General features: G+C 40.1%; 1 protein-coding gene across 1 annotated transcript in view; it reads left to right on the forward strand.

The window, feature by feature from the left end:
* Positions 1-1,698: 1,698 nt before the first annotated feature.
* The window catches only part of CD109 (CD109 molecule), an 88,031-nt gene continuing 69,873 nt past the window's right edge, over positions 1,699-19,856 (forward strand). Inside the window, exon 1 of the mRNA XM_026089998.1 lies at positions 1,699-1,858. Within this exon, the coding sequence (XP_025945783.1) occupies positions 1,714-1,858 (145 nt within the window). The 5' untranslated portion in view covers positions 1,699-1,713. The remainder of the gene's footprint in view (positions 1,859-19,856) is intronic.

The following is a 19,856-nucleotide window of genomic DNA, read 5'->3' on the forward strand; positions in this document are numbered from 1 at the left end:
CTGTCACTACAAAGACTGGCACACTAAAAAGAATCAGCAGAGGTATGAAAACTTATAAAAGCAAATTTAAAGGAAATTAAAAGACTGCACGAGTACTTAGGATACGGGTAGAACATGGTATTTTTATGTACACTTGCTGTTCATGACTGACTTCCATAAGAACAAAACATGATCAAGAAATGCTTCTGTGACAATTTTTTATGTTTACGTAACACAATGTAGAATATGCTAGCTCAGCATTTCTAAAGAGACTGATTCAAGTACTGGGTGGAATTTCTAAATGTATTAGACTTGCGCAGGGTTGGAAGGATTCAGATTAATCAAAATGCCGTTAGATGTGTCTAGTCTCCAGAGCTACACTGTACATGCTAAGTGAGAGGAATCTCACRCAAGCTACTTTAATGCACTTTTGGAGTCTGAGAGTGGCTTAGAACACATATGCATACATAACCTTATATTGGGCATAAAGGCCATTCCAGCCAGAGTTACATTACCGACTGGTTCACGCTGAAGTAGCTATGAGGCTCCTGGAGTTTCTGCCAGCGCTGTTGTCCCCATTTGCCACTTGCCTCCAGCCCTGAGTGAGCCCCGTGCCAGCACATCTCAGGCTCAACAAGCCTCTCCAAGTCTCTGCAACGCAAAGCTGTACTATAAACCGGCAGTTTCCAAAAACAGACATGAACTTGCCACTCTGCTCAACACTAGAGGCACAAAACATTACTCTCGGTTGTTTATGAATTCGCATACATCTGAGAATCCCATCCGCTCTCCAGTTACATCGGGTTCAGGGGCGGTGGCGCAGCGGGGTGTGGAGAGCAGAAACGCGCCCGTGGATATGGAGATATATATAATATATATATATTTATATCTGTGTATAACTATACATGCGCTGAGCTGCCCCACGCCTCTCCCTCCCGGGCCGGCCTCGGGAACGCCCCTGCGGGATGCTCCTGCGGCCGCCGGGGCGTGAGTCACGCTCGGGGCCAGCCGCTGCCTCTGCCTTCCCTCCCCCGCTCGGGAAGGCGCCTTCCAGCGCTGCCGCCGCCCAGCCGCTGGGCCGTCCCCGTTCCCGTCCCCGTCCCCGTCCTCGTCCTCGCCGCCGCTGAGCGGGCACGGCGGCGCCGCGGGTGCCGGCTGCGGGCAGGGCACGGCAGGGCACGGCGGGCGGCGGAGCCCCGCGGGCGCGGAGCAGCGCGCACTGAGCGCCATGGCGCGGGGCCGCGGCGCCCCCGGCCGCCTCCTCGTCCTCCTCAGCCGCCTCCTCGTCGTCCTCCTCCTGCTCTGCAGCTCCGCGGCCGCCGGGTATGGGGCGCCGGGGTCGGGGTGCGGGCGGCGGGTGCGCGGGGCGCCGCGGAGCCTGCGCGGGGCAGCGGGCGGCCTCTCGGCGGCTCAGCGCTTCCCTGGAGGCTTTCGTGTGTCCGTGCCCGCCCGTGATTTCTGCCTGCCGGCGTTTAGTTAGGCTGTGCGTAGGCATCCGCTTCCCCGTCAGGAAGGTGTGCTGAGCGCTGCTTCCCTCCAGTTTTCCTGGGTGCTCTCAGTAGTGCTTGATGAGCATCACCTCCAGCCTTCAAAATGCAGTAAGGGGAGTGCAAACGAGTTTTGGTATATGTGTTGTACGTTATTACTTGTACGCTGCCACTTTTTCGATCACATTTCTCTCCCTGGCCCTTTTCCTTCTGCCTGTTTGGATTTTCTAGACCTACGTTTCTGGTGATGGTTCCCTGGAACATCAGGCCCGGGACAAATGTGACTATTGGGATAGCTCTGATGCCAGACAGCCCAGCACAGGTCACCATAAGGGGAGAAGTGATCAAAGATAACAAGACCCTTTTGAGCAGGGAAATGGTCTTTGAGAAAGGTAAGATAACTGCATTGCCCTGGAAAGATTTAGGTTTGCCTCCTCCCACAAAAGTTTCCTTGCTCCCAAAATATCATTGCTACTAAACCGTGTTAAGATATGAACTTTGTTTTACCAAGTGAGAGTCAGGAATGGAAGAATAATCTTGAACTCTGCTTGTTCTGTGTGCAGGTGGACTATTGGGCTGGATAGTGAGTGGTTTGCCTGTGGGTGTTGATAACTCATTGCAAACTCTGAAAATAATCCACCATTAGTGAGGTGTGATGTGATATGGGAATTCTGAGGAGCCTACAAGTACTCTGGACGATTGAATGGGGCCACTGAGAAAGAAGCAGATTGTCACTCTTGTAGGCTTACTGTTAAGATTCAGGGTCCAAGCAAGTGAGAAAATGGTGAAAGCAACAAGTTGATAAAGCATTTGGTCCCAGCTGCTTCTTATGCCCTAAGAAAGGCAGTACCTGAGGGCCAGAAGAAAGCGGAGCTCACCACATGAGACGCTGTTACTTGCAAGTTCTGTGCATGTGAGGAAGCAGAAAGTTTTAAGGATCAAGAACTGAATCCTGAGACAGCTTGGGGATTGAAACTGTAGATGAAAGAGCAGCCTGATTAATTTATGCCCATTGAACACGGGTAGAGAACATTGTGGCAATTCTGCGTAGGTAGAGAACTGAGATATCCTGATCACTGCTCCTTTTCATAAAGGCCAGCGGAGAGCAGAAGTGTAGACATGCTGTACTGTCTCTGTCCCACCTGAGAATTCCCCATGTGGGAAAGAAAATCTTTTGTATGAATAATCCAACTTTCAGACTGCATTTGGCTACCAGGCGGGTATGAAGCAATATAAACGAGACCCAAACTCTAGTATTTTATTTGTCTGGAAGCGGTGTGAGGTCTTAGAAAAATCTACCTTACTGTATTGAATTTCTTCTTCATTGCTGTTGCCTGATATTTCTATTAATGAACTATAGTTAATATAAATGCATTATTTGGAAGGATCACACCTTTGTTTCAAAGTCTTCAGGAAAGCCCACCTTTCTCCTCTATCTGCATAGGAGACTGAGGCTTTGAGTGTGATGGAGTACATTTGACCATATCAGAAATGTCAGGGCCCCATGATGCAAAAATGCATATCTGATCTAAACTCTTCTTGCCATTTCAAATTTTCTGAAGAAGTTTTCCAAAACCGTGCACTGGCAGATTTTACTTCCAGTTGGGTATTATTCGTCCACCCTAATTCTATATTGGATCAGGTATGTGTTCTCCTGTAGCCAATGTCAAAGCATAAAGCTGAGATAGAGTTCTTGTTGTGCTCTGGCTAATTTAAACAAAAATGTCTAAGTGCTCATTTCAGTTTCAAATCAAATTTATACTGCTCATCTTATAGTGTCCAAATCTGATACCAATGATTGTGGTGATCTAAGCCTAAGGTTTTAGGAGGACTGATTTGCTAGCACCAAAAATCTGCATGCAAGTAAAATAGACTGGTTGTCAGGCCTAAGGTCCTTGATTGTCTGTTTTCATGACATACTACATCCCACATTTCCATTTTGCTTATTGAAAAGTGCAGGCCAAGCCTACTGGGCTAGACATAGTGATAGATTCAGTAGTGGAGAAGGAACATTTTTCTTTTGTGGAGAAAATAACTCACATGCATTATGCAGTTAGTACTGAACTTGTCTCTAAGATGAGCTATTACATACATACTTTTCATCACCTTCGGTGTCAATACTAAGTCAAACACTACTTCTAAGTCAAGCTGATCAAAGCTGTGCTCATGCTGCAGTCCTGTTGAAGAAGGGTGCAACCCTCTGTCTAGGTGACAGAAACAGATTGAAGGTTCTTCACATGGCTTCTCCCTGTGTGCAGCATCATCTCCATACTCTTCGGCCAGAAATTGAACCTGCTCCAAAATTGTGTTATTGTCCACCATTGGTTCTAGATCTCTTGGTCATTAGATGTAAGGAAAAAAGACCCCTGTTGATTTTAATTGTCTTTATCTCAGTTTCTTGACAATGAAGTGCAGGACTCTTAGCCAATAAAAAGGATTTGAGCCCATCCAACTCCATCTGATTGTGCAGATGCCAAAGGGCTTGTTACCACCTGCTCATGAAATTTCCAAGCCAGGGCAGTTGATTTTTCAGCATCATTTTATTTTAGAATATAACTCTTGTTCCCTTCAGTTATATTAACTGAATCCCTTATTTTTTAAAAAAAATTCTTTGTGAATGTCAACCCAATAAAGAGGCAGTCCATGCTGAAAAAATGATTAGTACCAGAATCATTTGAATCATACAGTAATGATTTACGGTGGGATACTTGTTTGGATAAGGACACTTAATTTCATTTGAAAAATAAATCTAGGAAAAGTATAGTTTCATTTGAAAAATCAGCCAGGGAAAAGTTTAAATATGGAAGTAAAGATTTATGTGGTTGCAGCTTAATTTGTGATTTTTTTTTTCTGCCTTCAGCTGTGACCTTGATTAACTGTAAGTTATTGGTAGCGTAAACAAGTCTGTTATCTGAGATTTATTGGTCATTTAAGGGTACAAATATTTGGATAGTAATGGTGTAGATGTGACGTAGCAAATTATGCCTTTTCAATAATTACACAGAAAGTATTGACATAACAGTCTGAGCATGCAGAAAAAAGCTTGAGATAGGTATATTATATTGTTTATCAACTGCTTTACACAGTTTGCCAGAGGCTGAATCCTTTTAAGTTCACAATTCCTCTTCAGAACTTCTCTGACTTTGTTTAGAAAAAGAAAATAACTCATTATTGTTTAAAAAAGAAAAAGCTAGCTTCTTTTCTTTCTCTAACTATTCTGGCTTTTATTTCCTGCTTCTGTTTTGCTTAACATCAAGTCCAGTGAGCCTTGCATGAGCTTCAACCTGTCTGTTGTTGCCCTTTTCAACATTAAAAAGCAGATAGGCAACTGGTAATTTCAAGCATGTGAAAATATGCAGACACAGATGCCTGTACAACTTATAGAACGATGCTTGACACTAGGAGTTGCTAAAGTCAGAGAGACTCATGGGTGATCAGGAACAGGCATAGACATTGTATCAGATGGACGTAAAAGAAGGGGAAATGCTGTAATGCATTGCTTAAATTGTGTGTATTCAATCTTAATCTTGAATCTTCAATTTACCTTTTATATAAACATGAATTTTCCATGCTTTTTTACTTGATAAATGAAACAGCAAAAAAGAAATTGGTACTGAGTATGCAGTGTATTTCCTCTTATAAAAATCTTAAAATTTAGTATGTGGCCATCTGTTTTTTAAAGGCAAGTAATCTGTTAGTCATTTACTTCTTGTGAGCAAATACATAGGCAAAAGTGGTAAGGGCCAGGAGCAAGGAAACTGCTCTGTAACTGAGGATGTAGAGTGAAGGAATATGTCCTAAGAAGCTACATGAATGGATCAATTATGAAGAATTACTTAGGGAGAAAACAATTTGTTAGACTAAGACTCTAAAGCCTTTTAACTGTTTTATAAAGAAAAACAACAACTTTATGGTAAAATACATAGCAACATTGTTGTAGCTATGATAGTCTAAAGATTTAAATGAAACAAGGTTTAGGAAGGTTTTAGTAGGCCAGCTGTTTCAGTTGAAGGAATAAAAACAAACACTTCTTTAGGCACACAAACTCGCCTTTGAATTATGTCACCAGTGCATGGAGTAGTGCCCAGAAGTGTTGTTTTATCTCTCATTTGGGCCCATCAGGTTACACAGAGTGGCTGATACACTGGTATTGATGTTCCTGTGGTGCACATAAATTTGGTACGTTTAATTGCCACAAGTCTGTGCAAAGCGAGTATTGCAGGAGGCAGAGTGTAACTGAAGTTACTGGCCATGCTAAGTACCCAGAGAGCTGGAACTGATTGCCTGCCTTCGTTAGGGTGCAACGTTCATTGGCTGTGTTGCTTAAGCTGTCTCATTTGTGCTCTGTGTTTTTCCTTGCATTGTGACAGCAGAAGCATGCAGGTGATTAACTGCTTTGTGGAACTGATCTGACTGAAAAATCATGTTTTTATTTTGTTAAATATTTTTTTAGGCAGCCAGGTTTCCTGACTTGGTGTGCAAACATTTGTTATGGTACAACTGAGACGATGCAGAGTTGGGAATTGGATGCTGAGGGTGGATGACAGGCTGAATACACCTTATTTATTAATGCTGTTTAATCTTGCAGGCTCAGTTCAGAAGTGTACCTCAGCATGAGAATTATTGCATACCTGTTGAACAACGTGCATCTGCAATTGCTTAACGTTTAGTGTGTGCTCTGTTTCTTTGGCAGCAGCTCAGCATGGTACATGTGCATGTCTTTAAATTTGTGAGTTAGCTCCATAAAAGGATCTTGTTGAATTAGAAGCACAGTTAGTTTTTCTTTATATAACATAACTCTTGCTTTCTACAAGAAACATTTGCCTTCTAATGGTTGATAAAATGTTCACCATTTAAAAATAGCTATACATGGAATTTGGAGTTCTGAGTGATTCTTGGGAAGACTATGAGGAAAAGACTGTAGCAGCGTAGCATGGTCTACATCTTTCTCTTGCTTTTCATATGACAGAGGGAACAAAAATATATTTATTTAGAAGTTGCTAGTCTGTATTCTCTGGAACAAGTGAGGAAAAAGGTGTGTGTGTGTGTGCGCGTGCGCGCACATTTAAACAAGYGCTGATATTCTGACCTTGGATTAACATATCAGAGTCCAAATGTACTGTAGCAAAGGAGACTGTCTAAAATCAATGTTTTGGTACAGAAATTAAGTTAATTAGATTAATTGTAGTGCAAACAGACCCACTGAACTTCTGTAAGCAAGATATCCATGCTACAGGTAAACTTTGTGTGAGCAAACACAACAAAGAAAATGTCAGTGTGTCACCAGGAGAGAATAGTTTCCATTATCTGCATCAGACCCAAGGAAAAACAAAAGCAATAACTGAAGCTGTATCCATACACCATATCAAACCGTGACACATTTTCTGTGAGGCTGCAATATCAGAAAAATCCTCACCCCAGTTAAAAATGACTGCAGAAGATCATAATGGCTTAGACACAATTGAGCTGTTGGTTTTTCTGGTCAACAAGTAAAAATGCTGGGAATAACAGAAAGGCAAGTTAAATTTTATGGATGAATGGTTTGATTTTCAGTGATTACTGTGTAGGGTGACTCTCATTATGTGTATTAGTCCAGTGGTGGATCAATAAAAATCTGATATGAATTGGCAAGAAGAACACACGAAGGGAACAAATAAAACTAGCATGAACTAAAGTATTAGAGACCCTCCTCTGCCTCTAAGGGACAAAGAGAGTATGTGAAATACATGTGTAAAAACTAGCTGTTAACCTGGGCTGCTAATTTAAGTGTCACAAGGAAAGCATGAGTTCACACAGTGCCATCAGATCCAAAGTCAGATCACAAATGTGAAGTGTCTTGTGAAGATAGGAGTACTGCTGCTGCATGGAGCCAGCAATCACTGTGATGATAATGTGCTAGAAAAATACCACTTCCCCCCTGCCAGCCCCAATCAGAACTGAGGGCAATTTCAAAATTACTGTAGGTCAGCCACCTTTGCAGTAAACATGTTTGCCTCTTCAGCCAGGCCAAAGTTTATAATAAAGTTGCCCACAAATGCAGTTTTTAGGAAAAAAGATGCCAACAGCCACATGGATTCAGCTATATAGCACATAATATTTGCAAATAATGCTTCCATAAATTACAACACAGCAGTTGGAAAGAAAAATCAAAAAGGACTGTTGTCTCCCAGGGTTTGCTACACAAACAGTGCCATACGTGTTAGTATATAAGTGAGCCTTATACTTTAATCCAGAGAAATTCTGACCGATCTGTTTTCCTTACTGACACTTAAATAACATGGAAACAGCATGTAGCATATATGATGAAAAGCAAATTAAATTTAAAAAATGCTTTAACCTGTAACAAGGTGTCATCATTTACCTGATTGCACAAGTGGATTCTCAGAGTAAGATTTAGTTAAAGTTTCTTGTACTTAAGGCACAATTTAATGTATTTAAGGCACAGTGAAGTTAGACCTACTTTGTGAACTGAAGAATCTAGTTTAAAATAGGCTTCCATAGTTTGGGTTCCCTGTAAATGATCTGTAAGTTTTAACTGATTAGCACTGCTCTTCTGTATATCTTCTAGAGTAGAATAAACTTATTTGTTAACAGAGGTAACTCTGAGCTAGAGTGTGGTAAAATACTCAGCTAAGATTTATGAAACATGACAGAGTTTGAGAGAATGTCTGTCAAGCTCAGACATGTAGTGATCATCCATATAGACACTGGAAAGTCTGCTTTTGCCARAAGGGAAAATTTGCTTTAAGCAGAAGGTGTGTTTTGCATACTTAATAGTATGGTTCTGCCCACATCAGTATGTGAAATGATGAAAAACACAAGGAATAGTAAGTTGYAAGATAACAGCTAAATTAGAATGAATAGTGCAAATATGCATGTCGCTTTTGTTAACCTTAATTTGCCTCTGTTTGTTATTTCTGAATAAAGTGACTGACCCATTGCTGGATACAAAATTTATCCTGAAACTTTGAGTGAAGTGAAGGATTTTGCTGACAGCTCAGTAGAGCAGCTCCTTTTCCCCTACTTCTGTGTGAATGACTAAAAAGCGAAACCGCAGGAGAGCAGGAGTACCATGTCTTCATGTCTATAACCTCCACCTTCAAACATATGCATAACTATTCCTCATGAAAAATAATTTATCACATAGTCAACAGATAACCTACACAAAATCAGAGCACGGGAAAAGTTTTGGGGAAAGACGTATTGGGACTGGATTTGGAGACAAGGGAACTACTAGAGAAAAGGGCTCTCTGTTACAGACTTTCATATTGCTGGAATAGATAAAAAAAGAAATACAGGTTTCTGTGGCTGTTGTTGAGTCCATACTAGTTTATCGGTAACAGGCCATTAAGTAGATTGCAGAAAAATGGAAGTAACATACCTGTCCTATACTGCAGCTATATGTTACTGATTGGATGGTGTTTGAGACTTCAGGGGAAGAGTCCTTCTCCAGCTTATGACTGGCACATTTACACATGCCTCTCTACATGAGGTCGTTCTGGTCTCCACCTTCTTCACTAGTATCCAGCTGAAGAACAAGTGTTACAGACTATTTCACAGAGCCTTAGAAAGCGAACAGGATGGAGTAACTGTGTCATAGCAGAAATCATGGCAGAGGGGCAATTCTTACAGAGAAATGAATATTGCGCAAACCTGTGTGTGGAGCTTCCCATTGCTTCTGTGAACTGAGAGGGCATTACAGATCTTAGGGAAGAGAGAGAAAAGCAAAGTAAAGGCTGTGAATTTGGAAAAAAAGTGTTGCAAAGAGAGGGAATTGTGAGGTAAGATTCTATCAGAAACCAGAAAGACAGGAAGCAAGGGGAGAAATTCCTTAAGGAATCTGTATTAAAAGGATAAGTGCACATATCCCTAACATAACAGAAGGGATCTTATCACTGCTCAGGAAACAACAAAAAAAGGAAAGAAAAGAACAGAAACTAAAAATGAGATCAGATTACAAAGGTTGAGCATAAAAGAATAGCATGGATATGAAGAGACTAAATTGGAATGGCCAAAGCATGCATAAGAAAGAATGTAAAGGATAATGAGGCAAATTTTTTAAATACAACATTAGTAACAGGAAGACTAGCAAAGGACGTGATTCACCAATCACTGAGAAAGGCATTGGTCAATGACGCTGAGAGGCAGTAAGTGTTGAATCTTCACTAAAAGAATCAATTGTGATACGACCATTAACACAATTAACTGCTGTGAAAAGAGGTAAGAACTAAGGTGACAAAAGAGTAATCTGGTGCTCGACCTGATGAAATTGCCTATAGAATATCTAGGAAATTGGCTGAAATTTTTTTTAAAACTGCTAGTGAATTTTTGAGAGCTTGGATGAGGAGAGAGATGCTGGAAGATTGGGAAAATGCAGATAAAAAGGATTTAATGATGGGCTGACAGGATTTATAGACAGAGAGGAAGTAGGTTATGGTTATATCTTGATTTTAGTAAGACTTTTGATACTGTATGGCATGACATTTTCATAAAACAGCGAGGGAAATATGAACAACATGAAATTGTCATTAAATAAATTTGTAACTTGTTCAAAAATACTATTCACAAAGTAGGTCTAAATGGTTCACTCTCAAACTGAAAGTGGTTTGCCCTGGAACTGTACTGTTCAGTATTACTGACATGGATGAAAAAATGGTATGTTTATAAAATTAGTGAAGGGGTTGCAAGGATGCTGAGAAACAGGATTAGAGAAATGATTTGGGTGATTCAGGGTGACCCTAGGGTGACTCTGTAGGGCAAAATGCACAGTGCTGCACTTTGGGAGAAATAAAAGAGTGTACAATTACTGGATGAGAAACATAACTAGGCAGAAGTACTGCAGAGAGGATCTTGGGGTGTTAAAGGGTGTTGCAAGTGGTATGGTGCTCAGAAAGAAAACAAATGCTGTACTGGAATGTATAAACAGAAATATTTTCTGTAAAATATAAGGAAGTATTTAGTAGTCTTCACAACTCTAATTAGGCCTCCTGTGGAATACTGTGTCTGATTTTTGGAATACTGTGTCTGATTTTGGTCAGTTCTCAAGGAGGATGTGAACCAACTGGAGAAATTCTAGGGAAGAGCAGAGAAAAAGATCAGAGATCTCTCAGGAGACACTCTTCAGATGTCTCTCCTTGACTACTATTGGAGATAGAACTGTGGGCTAAGTGGGCTTTTGATTTGACCTTGAGAGTCTCTTTTTACAGTCTGGAAACCTTTGAGGAAAGATTGGAGGACCTGGGGTCAAGTCTCTGCAGAAGAATGCTATACGTTTGGTATCACTCTTCAGGTATGCAAAAGGTAGCTTTAAAGAGAAAGGGGTAGGAGCTGAGAGTGGATCTCAAAATGGGTGTAGGGCGATGTACTTAATGACATCTACTTTACAAGAAATCCTAACTGGTGCTGAGGATTATAGAATTGCCATCAGAGGGAGGAAACAATTGGAAAATTAATGGTTCTCCAGTCGTACACAGGTGACTTGTTTTTGTGAGAATCTTATGACTATCTGCATTGGCATTGCTGGTTCCCATGCTCTGCTTTTTTTGGCTATTTGTGAAGGCAGATACAAGATCCCATCTGCAGAGATTGAATAGCACATGGCAAGAGAGAATGCCGGTTCATTTAGATTTGCTCCAGTCTAGACAAGTATTTGCACAGAAAAATATGGACTAAAGTGACTGGCTCCTTGTCCCCTCCTTCTCCAGTTTGCTGGAGGTGCAGCTGTGAGGCCCAGGTGCTTGTTTTATATGGTTAGGGAATTACATTGCCTTTATTTACTGATGAAGGAAGTGTTTGGTAATATTTTTATATAACTAAATAATTTTGAGGTCTCAAAAAATATGTGGCCTTGTCATCCATGGACTTTGAATGTCTTCCAGAAAATGGAAGAAAACCGATACAAAAACAAACCTTCTTCTTTCACTGGCTCTAAGAGGAAACTTAAATAGTGCCTGAATGTCTTCTTCCCAGTGAATGAATTTATAAGGTGACTTGATTTTGGAATTTTGCTCCAATTGTAGACATCCTCATGGTATTAATACCACCAAATCTCTGACATAAACAAGTCTATCCACATTTTGTCCAAGTATCATTCCCCTCTATTATATATTCCCCTCTATTATAAATAACTGCAGCTGCTGCAAAGTGTGGTTACAGTGGTTTTGTCTGTGTATGTTATCCATTCGGTTGTCTGTAAAATAATGACGGCCAACAGTACCTTGAAAGCAAGGTTTACAGACGGATGCTTGTGAGTTTGCATGTTCATATATAGTCACTGAGTGAAAAGTAAATGAATGAAATGAATTTCCAATTTAATTGTGTAAAGGCTTAGGTCTGAGATTATTCTAAATTGCCTGCATAGTTTCATAGACTGGATTGAAAATCAAGAAAGTTTTCTCTGTTGTATTCAAAACTTGTCTTCCTAACAGTTGTAATTTATATTTCATAGGAATATAGTTGTGTTAGCTGGATATAGTAAGTAGTGTTAGGCTCTGACAGGCAATGTGCATAACAAAAAGTCCATGGACAGCTCTTAGAGGCTTATCTCAGGAGTAAGTTGGAAAGAGCTTCCGCTTGTTTTTTAGTGCCTGGGATGGTAGCTGTGGGCGTAGCTGTAAGAAGTTCTCTGACAGTTTAGCTCTAGAAGTATGAAGCTGTTCCATTTTCCTACCCAGCATGCATTGTCTCACATAAACTGGAGAGGATTTTAAGTATGGTGTTCTTGCAGCTGACCGCTCTCTGACCGCTCAGCTGAAAATGGTAATCATGTGGTCTGTAGACTTAGTTGTTTTACTTTAGAAAACCGAGCTGAGAGTTAAATGTCTGAATTATGACCTAAGCCTTAAAAAAAAACAAAACTAAAGCACTCATCAACCCCTAAAAAACAATGAATATTGTGGCCAGAAGAGCAGAAAAAACAGTGTTTGCCTGTGAAATGGGATTCTGGAGGAAGGGAGGAGTACAAGTGAAGAGTTGCCCAATATCTACAATGTTTGCATGTTTGAGGGAAATGGGACATTGTGGTATTCCTCAGGGGTGGATCCAGCCATGATGGTGAGAGGAGAAGGGCTAAACTGGTAAATGGGACAAGCAGAGAGATGATGAGCAGTGCAGTACCACAACTCCTTTGCCACATGAAGTAGCATATGAAAGGCATAGGGAATGCCATTGTGAGTTGGGGCTGAGAAAAGGCGGGGCAGTACCCCTTTTCTGTTATTTTATCCATACCTTCTGGTAAATCTGTGCCCATTCTTTTCTGACTGTGAATGTTTCTTGTTGTGCTTTCTAAAGTTGGATTCACACCACTATTATGATAGCGGAGTAAAAGTGTAAGAGGGGAGAAAAAGAGCTTATTTGGACTTGGCTGGAGAAGAATTTTTGTCATGCTTGTCCTGGTTGCCAGAAAAATATCCATCTACTCTGCATAGAAAATGGAAGCTAAAACTTGCTAGCTACTGCAAAATTTGGTAAAACTTGGCTCAAATCACTGAAACATCTACAGATGTAGCCTTTCTTCTATTCTCCAGAGATACAGTGCCAGACCTCTTGACTGGACCTTCAGATTATTAAGTCTAGTCCAGTTTGGATTGTTCCTTTTGTCCCTTTACCCCTTTCTTCATAAACAGAGCTGCTACTGTGTCTCTCTCCCTTTATAATTACTGAGTGGTTTTAGTCTCCCAAATTGCAAAAAAGACTGAAAAGGATAAAGTGGCAGTGGGAATGGGGAGTAGGTAGTAATGAGTGGCTGTGGAAGGAAGGGGTCATAGTGCTCTGGTGGACAGGAGAGGTTTAGGAGGCTTTGTGGAGCAAGTATATACTCCTTTACTCCAGGCCTGTTGGCTTCATTTGGCTTTGGATGACAGCCTGTATTCTGATGTCCACTAGCAATCTGTATTACATGTGTTTGATTGCTCTATTGCATCTCCTGGTAACAACTGGTCCAAATTTATCCATAACTTAATAGCAGTGGCTCATATTGTATCTTTTGGGTTATTTGCATAAGTAATTGGTGATGATTTGGGTGCTAATTTAGAATAATAGTATAAGACATGTAAAGAAAACTGCAAACTCAACAGATCAAATATTTTTGTAGGCTTCATTTTATGAAGAAAAGTTATTTTTCTCTCCTGGGACAGTTTAACCCTTTATATTTATTTAGGCTGTGAAAACCTTACAAATGTTGTATTTGGCTATGTCACAGTAATTAACAAGGACTTCTATTTTTTTTGGAAAATGCAGAAATAGTATATGTTTCAGATGAAAAAAAATCTGGAAGGACACTGAAGAACAATGTTTTTTTTCACTTCCTTAATATTAAAGTCTTTTGAAATAGGCTCCTCATTAGAAAAAATTCCATTTACCACTGTAAAGAAAATACTTTCCTGTRAACACTTTTTAAACATGGATATGTGAACACAGCTGCCAGAAGGAAGACATGACATCATTTCAGTAAATCAGTCTGAAGTGGTTCCAGTTATTTCCAATTTTTCCTTTCTCTAACAGGATTAAGAACAAATGAGGACATAGGTAGAAAAGGTTAAGTGAGAAAGTCTGTTTGTAGAGACATCTGCCAGATAAGCTTCAATATAGAGTTAAGATTAAGTTTGTTTAAATTAGTTACTGGCTTAAATGCTGTTGTACCGATTTATATTGGCACAAGTTCTGGTTTACTGTGCCAGGTCACAAATCCATATTTCTATCCTTTTAAGGGAGTGGAAGCTGAAACTGGTGTGCTTATATTTGTTTAGATATAATTAATTAATTTACAAGATACCAAATCTAGGGGAATTCCAGTTCTGTAGAAATACTAATTTTTTCTACATTTATTTTAATCCCTGATTAAGTATAACTGCTTGGCCCTCTGCCTTGACCACATTTCTCCTGATGAYGCTCACTATGTGGCCCCTACAGTGGACCGTGCCATTCAGAGAAAAGACATGTATTTGGAGATCCCTGGCAGGCTGTAGGGCATAGAGATTCAGACCACAAGTTCTGTGAAGCCATACCAGGGAAACAGTTTTGTGTTGAGATTATTTGAAATGAAACACTGAAAACATAGATTGATCATCTCTTTTTGGAAAATCACTCTGAAGGAGCATTTGCAGCTATGCCTGCTGCTGGTATTTGCAGCTTAAGAATAAGCGACAGAAGTTCCTGGATTTTGGTAGGGCCAATAAAATGGAAAGAACGTAAGATGCTGTCCTTTGTAAAGCCCTACTTTTATAAGTATGAGAAAGATTCATGATTTTGTCTTTGTAGATTTTTTTTTTCCTATTTCCTCTAATAATAATAAGACTGTTAGTCCTCCAAAAAATAGTAGAGTGGCAAAGTACCTTAAAAAGATCATTTAATTTCCCACTGCCATCTGTGCTGGTGATATCTCACTACCATACTGGCTTTCATCCTTCTTCTACAGGAATATCATGAATGCCAAGGACTCTGAGGAAGAGGAAGCAGGAGAATGTGGGTTTTATTTCCTTTGTACTGTATTAATTCAGTGCAGTAGTTATTCAATAAATACAGTACAAGCTTCAGGAATTCTGCTGAGTGAAGTGTCTGAGTGGTGACAAGGGATGTTCTTTCTTGACATGTCATGTGATTTCTGGATTGTTTTCTTACCTTCCTCAAGGTCAGTCTGGAATAGACCACTGATTTTTTCCTGCCTCCTCCTACAACTAGGGCATGGCTCCCATCTGGGAGTCGTCTTTAATAAATTCTTTGCAGTAGCAGAGACCCTCTCCCTCACCTGGTCTTTCCCCTCTGTGGCCTGTTGCATGTTGTGCCCATTAGTCCTCTCTTACAGAGAACTGACATGTAATGAGTCAGGACAAGTGTTTTGTCATCTGTGGTGCTTGGTGCATGTGGAGTGTTTTTTCTGGGCTCCTTTCTAAACCTGACTTCTGTAGCCTGGAACTGATTTCCTGTAACTGTTGGGAGTTGTGTTTAATAACTGAAGTGATCCCTTGCAAGTCTTATGTGCTGTAGGAGGGAGGCAACTTTTGTTCTTTGTGAAGACAGTGCACTTGATTGATGTCTTGTGTGCACAAGTGTTGCACATCGTACTGAGGTAAGAGTCCAGCGACATTGTAACAGAGGTTCCAGGAGAGCAATGTCACGTTAGCTGTTGGAATGAGGTTAATTCCTCATAAATGTGACATTACTATACTATTAAATATAACTTTAGTTCACCAAACGGCTGAAAGAATGTAGGCGATTTCAGCAATTCAACATTGGGGTAAAGACAATCTTTTGCCTACCGATCTCATTTGAGAACGTCCTTAGCCATCCCTAGATGTAACTGAGTGGAGCTCAAGGGGATTGCAGCTCAGAAGTCTGGGAGAACATGGGAAAAACTTGCATGACAAGAAAACTCACAACACCTGAGTTTTGGATCTGCCCACACTGCTTAACTCCTAACAAAATAATTATGTAGTGATATGAATGGAAATTCATAGTGCCTCAGAGTCTGGTTTATGATTTTCACTGTCTGGGAATGAGGCAGGCCTTCTGGCTTTATCGAGGGAGCTAAGGAGACTGTACCTCTCTTGCTAGCACTATTTCATGAGGTAAATGCTTTTTGAGTTACACAAAGGGGAAGTGGCTGTGATTTATATGTCTCTCCTCCCTGACTGCTTCCCCATCTGCATCATGGCTATATCTGGCTCAGACCTGACGATAGGTCTCTTAGGTACATGGAAGAAACTCACTGTTTCTAGTATCATCCTATCTTCACCACTGCTAGCAGTGCACGACCTACGTGCAAGTGGTTGCCAGAGCCCCATTTGCTCAGGGATCATGTCATTAATTTTGTGCTGAAAATAGCTCCTGGAACCAGTCACAATCTGTAACTAGACTCTCATTCTTGTTAGCATCAGTGCTGCTAAAATGGTGCTACCTATAACTTTACATGCTTTAGCTTTATTTTTTGGTGTAAGCAAGGCTCTCCTGAGCTTTCAAATTCTAACTCTGATAGTAACATCATGCTGTGCCTCACTTTGTGTTTGGGGTACAGCGTATGGAACGTGGGCATAATAATAAGGCTTATTTAAAGTTTGAAAAGCTCTGAGATTTTTTTGTTCTGCATGTTAGTTATCAAAATAGGTGGATTTAGGAAGGTGCTGGAAAATCATTCTTCTGATCAGAAAGTTGGAAGGTGCCTGCTCCTGTGCTGTGTAAGGTTGCTTTGAAAGTTATTACATGCTGTGCAGAATGCTGGGCCGCAGTTCCATTCAGTGCTCTGCCCTTGCACTGGGAGTGTGCTAGAGCATTTGCATTAGTGTGGGTAATGATGGAAATAGAAACTCAGTGGTGTGGGCTTTGGCGTGAATACCAGATTTGTGTATGGGGTCTCCCAACATACTGAAGCCTGTTCTTCTGCTATAACCATTGCTATAATTATCTGTGCTAGGTAGATTAAAGCTAGTGTAGCAATATTTATTCATGTGGATATAGACTCAGACACATGTAGTAAATACAGCTAAGTTTCTCTTTTGTTAATAAATGGTTATTAGCAGTGATAAAGTTTTTTTTTTCTGGTGATGCTGTTTTGTCGGCTGTGGCCATACAAAATTCAGCTTCACCACAGCCTTGTTCACACACTTTATCATACAGAGGGACACGAACTAGAGAAGAGTTGTACTCTCAGTATACAACTGGGCAAAATTTCAGGAGGCAATTTTATCCTGTTTCTATTGTTGCTAGTTGTCCTACATCCAGCCTCTTTTATCAGTGAAATATCATAGTCCCTTAAAGAAATTCTTCCTAGTTAACAATAAATCTGTTTCTCCTCAGTTAGGAAGAAATAGATTTCCTATAGATAAAATCATGTCTCTTTCAATAGGATTATTTGGGCACAGAGTTCTTTTTTGTAGATGTTGGGAATAAATATGTCAGTAAGTCAAGAAAGGGGTTTACATTACCAAAAAATGGGTATTCTGCAAGAGTCTCTAAAATCCCTCTTCTGTAGGTGGCAGTTCTCCAATTGTCTCATGTGCCAAGCAACCTTAGCAGAGCTTGGGGCTCCCTGCCATTGTGCGCTAGGCCAGAACGTCCTCTGTGCTTGCTAGTGAGAAAAGAAGTGTGTATTTTGTCTGAGACTTCTGGCTGGTGAACCTCAAAGGCCTGTGGGGCTGTTCATGGTCTACAACTGCATGAGCCACTTGTCAAGTGAAAAGAACAAATACAGAGGGATGATAGGAAAAAAATGTGGCTCTAACGGTAGCATAAACATGTTATGGAAAGAACTGTGTTGCTTAGTACCAGATTCTACCCATGCTACTTAAGCTTCTGAAGACCAGAATGAAGTATTGAAGTGTGCTACCCACAACCTCATTTTCAGGATGTGAGTCATTTGGTTTAACCCAGGTTATAATTTGAATGGATGGAGCATGCTGGATGGGACTTTAACTCTCTAAAGGCAGGCAAGACATACTGATTTCAATTCATGGGTACTTCCTTTTATTTTGTTCACAGGTCAGTTATTTGCTTCATCATTGAAAGTGTTTATGTCCAGGATCAAGAAACAGAACATTACTTTTTTTCAGGTACAAGGAGGCCAGTCTTGACATTCTTCCAGGAAAGAAAAGATCCCTCCAAGTCAATAGCAGATTAGTCACAGTAAAATTTTCAGAATAAAACCATGTGTTTTAAGAGACAGGAAAAGATAACAGAATAGTCAAACTGAGTTTTTTCTTTTTTAATCGTCACAGTGATAAAATTCAGCTGCCTGTATAAGGCAGCTCTGCGAGGACAGCACTTCTGTTTAGAATATATGTGTTTAGGGACACTGCTATAAACCCATCATTTTTAGGAAATATAAAAAGGTGTAACTGAAAGGAAATTGCAAAACAATTCTGTAGATGCACATGAAAAATGAATCTTGCTGTCTCTGTACTACTGGTGTAAATTTTACAGTGGTAATTAGGAAATTATTTAAATGTATTTTTGTCACTAAAACTATCAATTATATGTGAATACTCATGAGCCATAGATTTTATGAGCAAGTAGATGCCACTTTATTCCAACGTCAGCAAAAAAGCCCATAGAAAACAAAAAGATCAGTTGGTAGAACTGAGATATGAGAGGTTATGATACTGAGAGGTGTCACCATTAAAATCAGCAAAAGAAAATACATAATTCAGATAAAGCTATGGCACTTATGACTTCAAGATGTAATGGAATCCAGGAGTTCAACTGCAGATTATGAAAATATATATGGCCATATTATCTATAATAGTTWAAATAATAATTTATATTAACCCACATGCAGTAATATGTTATATACTTGCTCCCATGATGATGTAATGCTGTGAGAATAGTTAATTCCATTGCTTGGGGTGGTAAATCTGTGCATGGTTTTGAAAATTTAGACCTTTATCTGAGTTGCAGACTCAATAGGGAATCGCAAGTCAAGCGAGATAGAAGATTGAATGGACTGTCAAGATGTTTCAGTGCATGTGAGTGTAAAAGAAAACGTTCTATTAGGGAACAGTGTTTTGGGTGCTGTAGCTATATTTACTTTTATTAGCCTTTTTCTTAATCTGAGACTGGTATTTAGTCTTAAATCATCATCTTTATGCCATGTTGCCGTTTGTACTGTGATGTGGTAATTTTGGAGATGTGTGATGGTTACTTTGGGAGAATTAATATATGTCTTAGGAATTATGAAAGAGGGCAGTTGCCTATGATTTGAGATTTCAAGAACTAATTTATAATGTATTAATACAATATATTGCATTAAGAAAATACCCAGACCACATCATTGGGTTTTCTGCCATTGGGAAAAGAACCTTCAAGTGGAAGACATGGATATCTGCTCCCAGCAAACGAAGAAGTAATACTACTACAGCCCTACCTGGAGTTCATACTTTTGCAGCCCTGCAAAAGTTGACACACATCTGCCATTGACCATATAAGGAAGAAACAGCTTTAAGCTGTCATAGAGTTAATAGCTCAACATAGATCTATTGATCATGTTGCAGGATTTATTTTGTGTTTGTCCCCATAGCAGTGGAAGCACCAGACAGGAGGTTACCTCTAGAGGGAATGAACAGGATTAAGGAACTTTTTTGTCCATTTGTCTTTCTTTAATAGCAGGTGGTTTAAAGCCCTTTCATTTTTTATTCCTTCTGGAAAATTGTTAGCTTGATAAAAATGACTACAAAAAGTAGTCACCTACTAAACTGAAGAAAAGGTTAATAGAAAATATCCTGTGTTTCTCTTGCACATAAAGGAATTGCAGGATCAACTTCTCTGCAGAAATAAGGGAATCCTTTGACTTTGGGGCAGCTGTATCAGAGAGGTGATTCACTCTCTGGGAGAGCAGTGCCAAATCTTATCCTCCTTGTTCGGTTAGATCCCAGCTGGGACTCCACTGACACCTGGAAACCATTA

This window comes from Apteryx rowi, unplaced genomic scaffold (genome assembly GCF_003343035.1).
Source record: "Apteryx rowi isolate R43461 unplaced genomic scaffold, aptRow1 scaffold_84, whole genome shotgun sequence".
Taxonomy (NCBI): domain Eukaryota; kingdom Metazoa; phylum Chordata; class Aves; order Apterygiformes; family Apterygidae; genus Apteryx; species Apteryx rowi.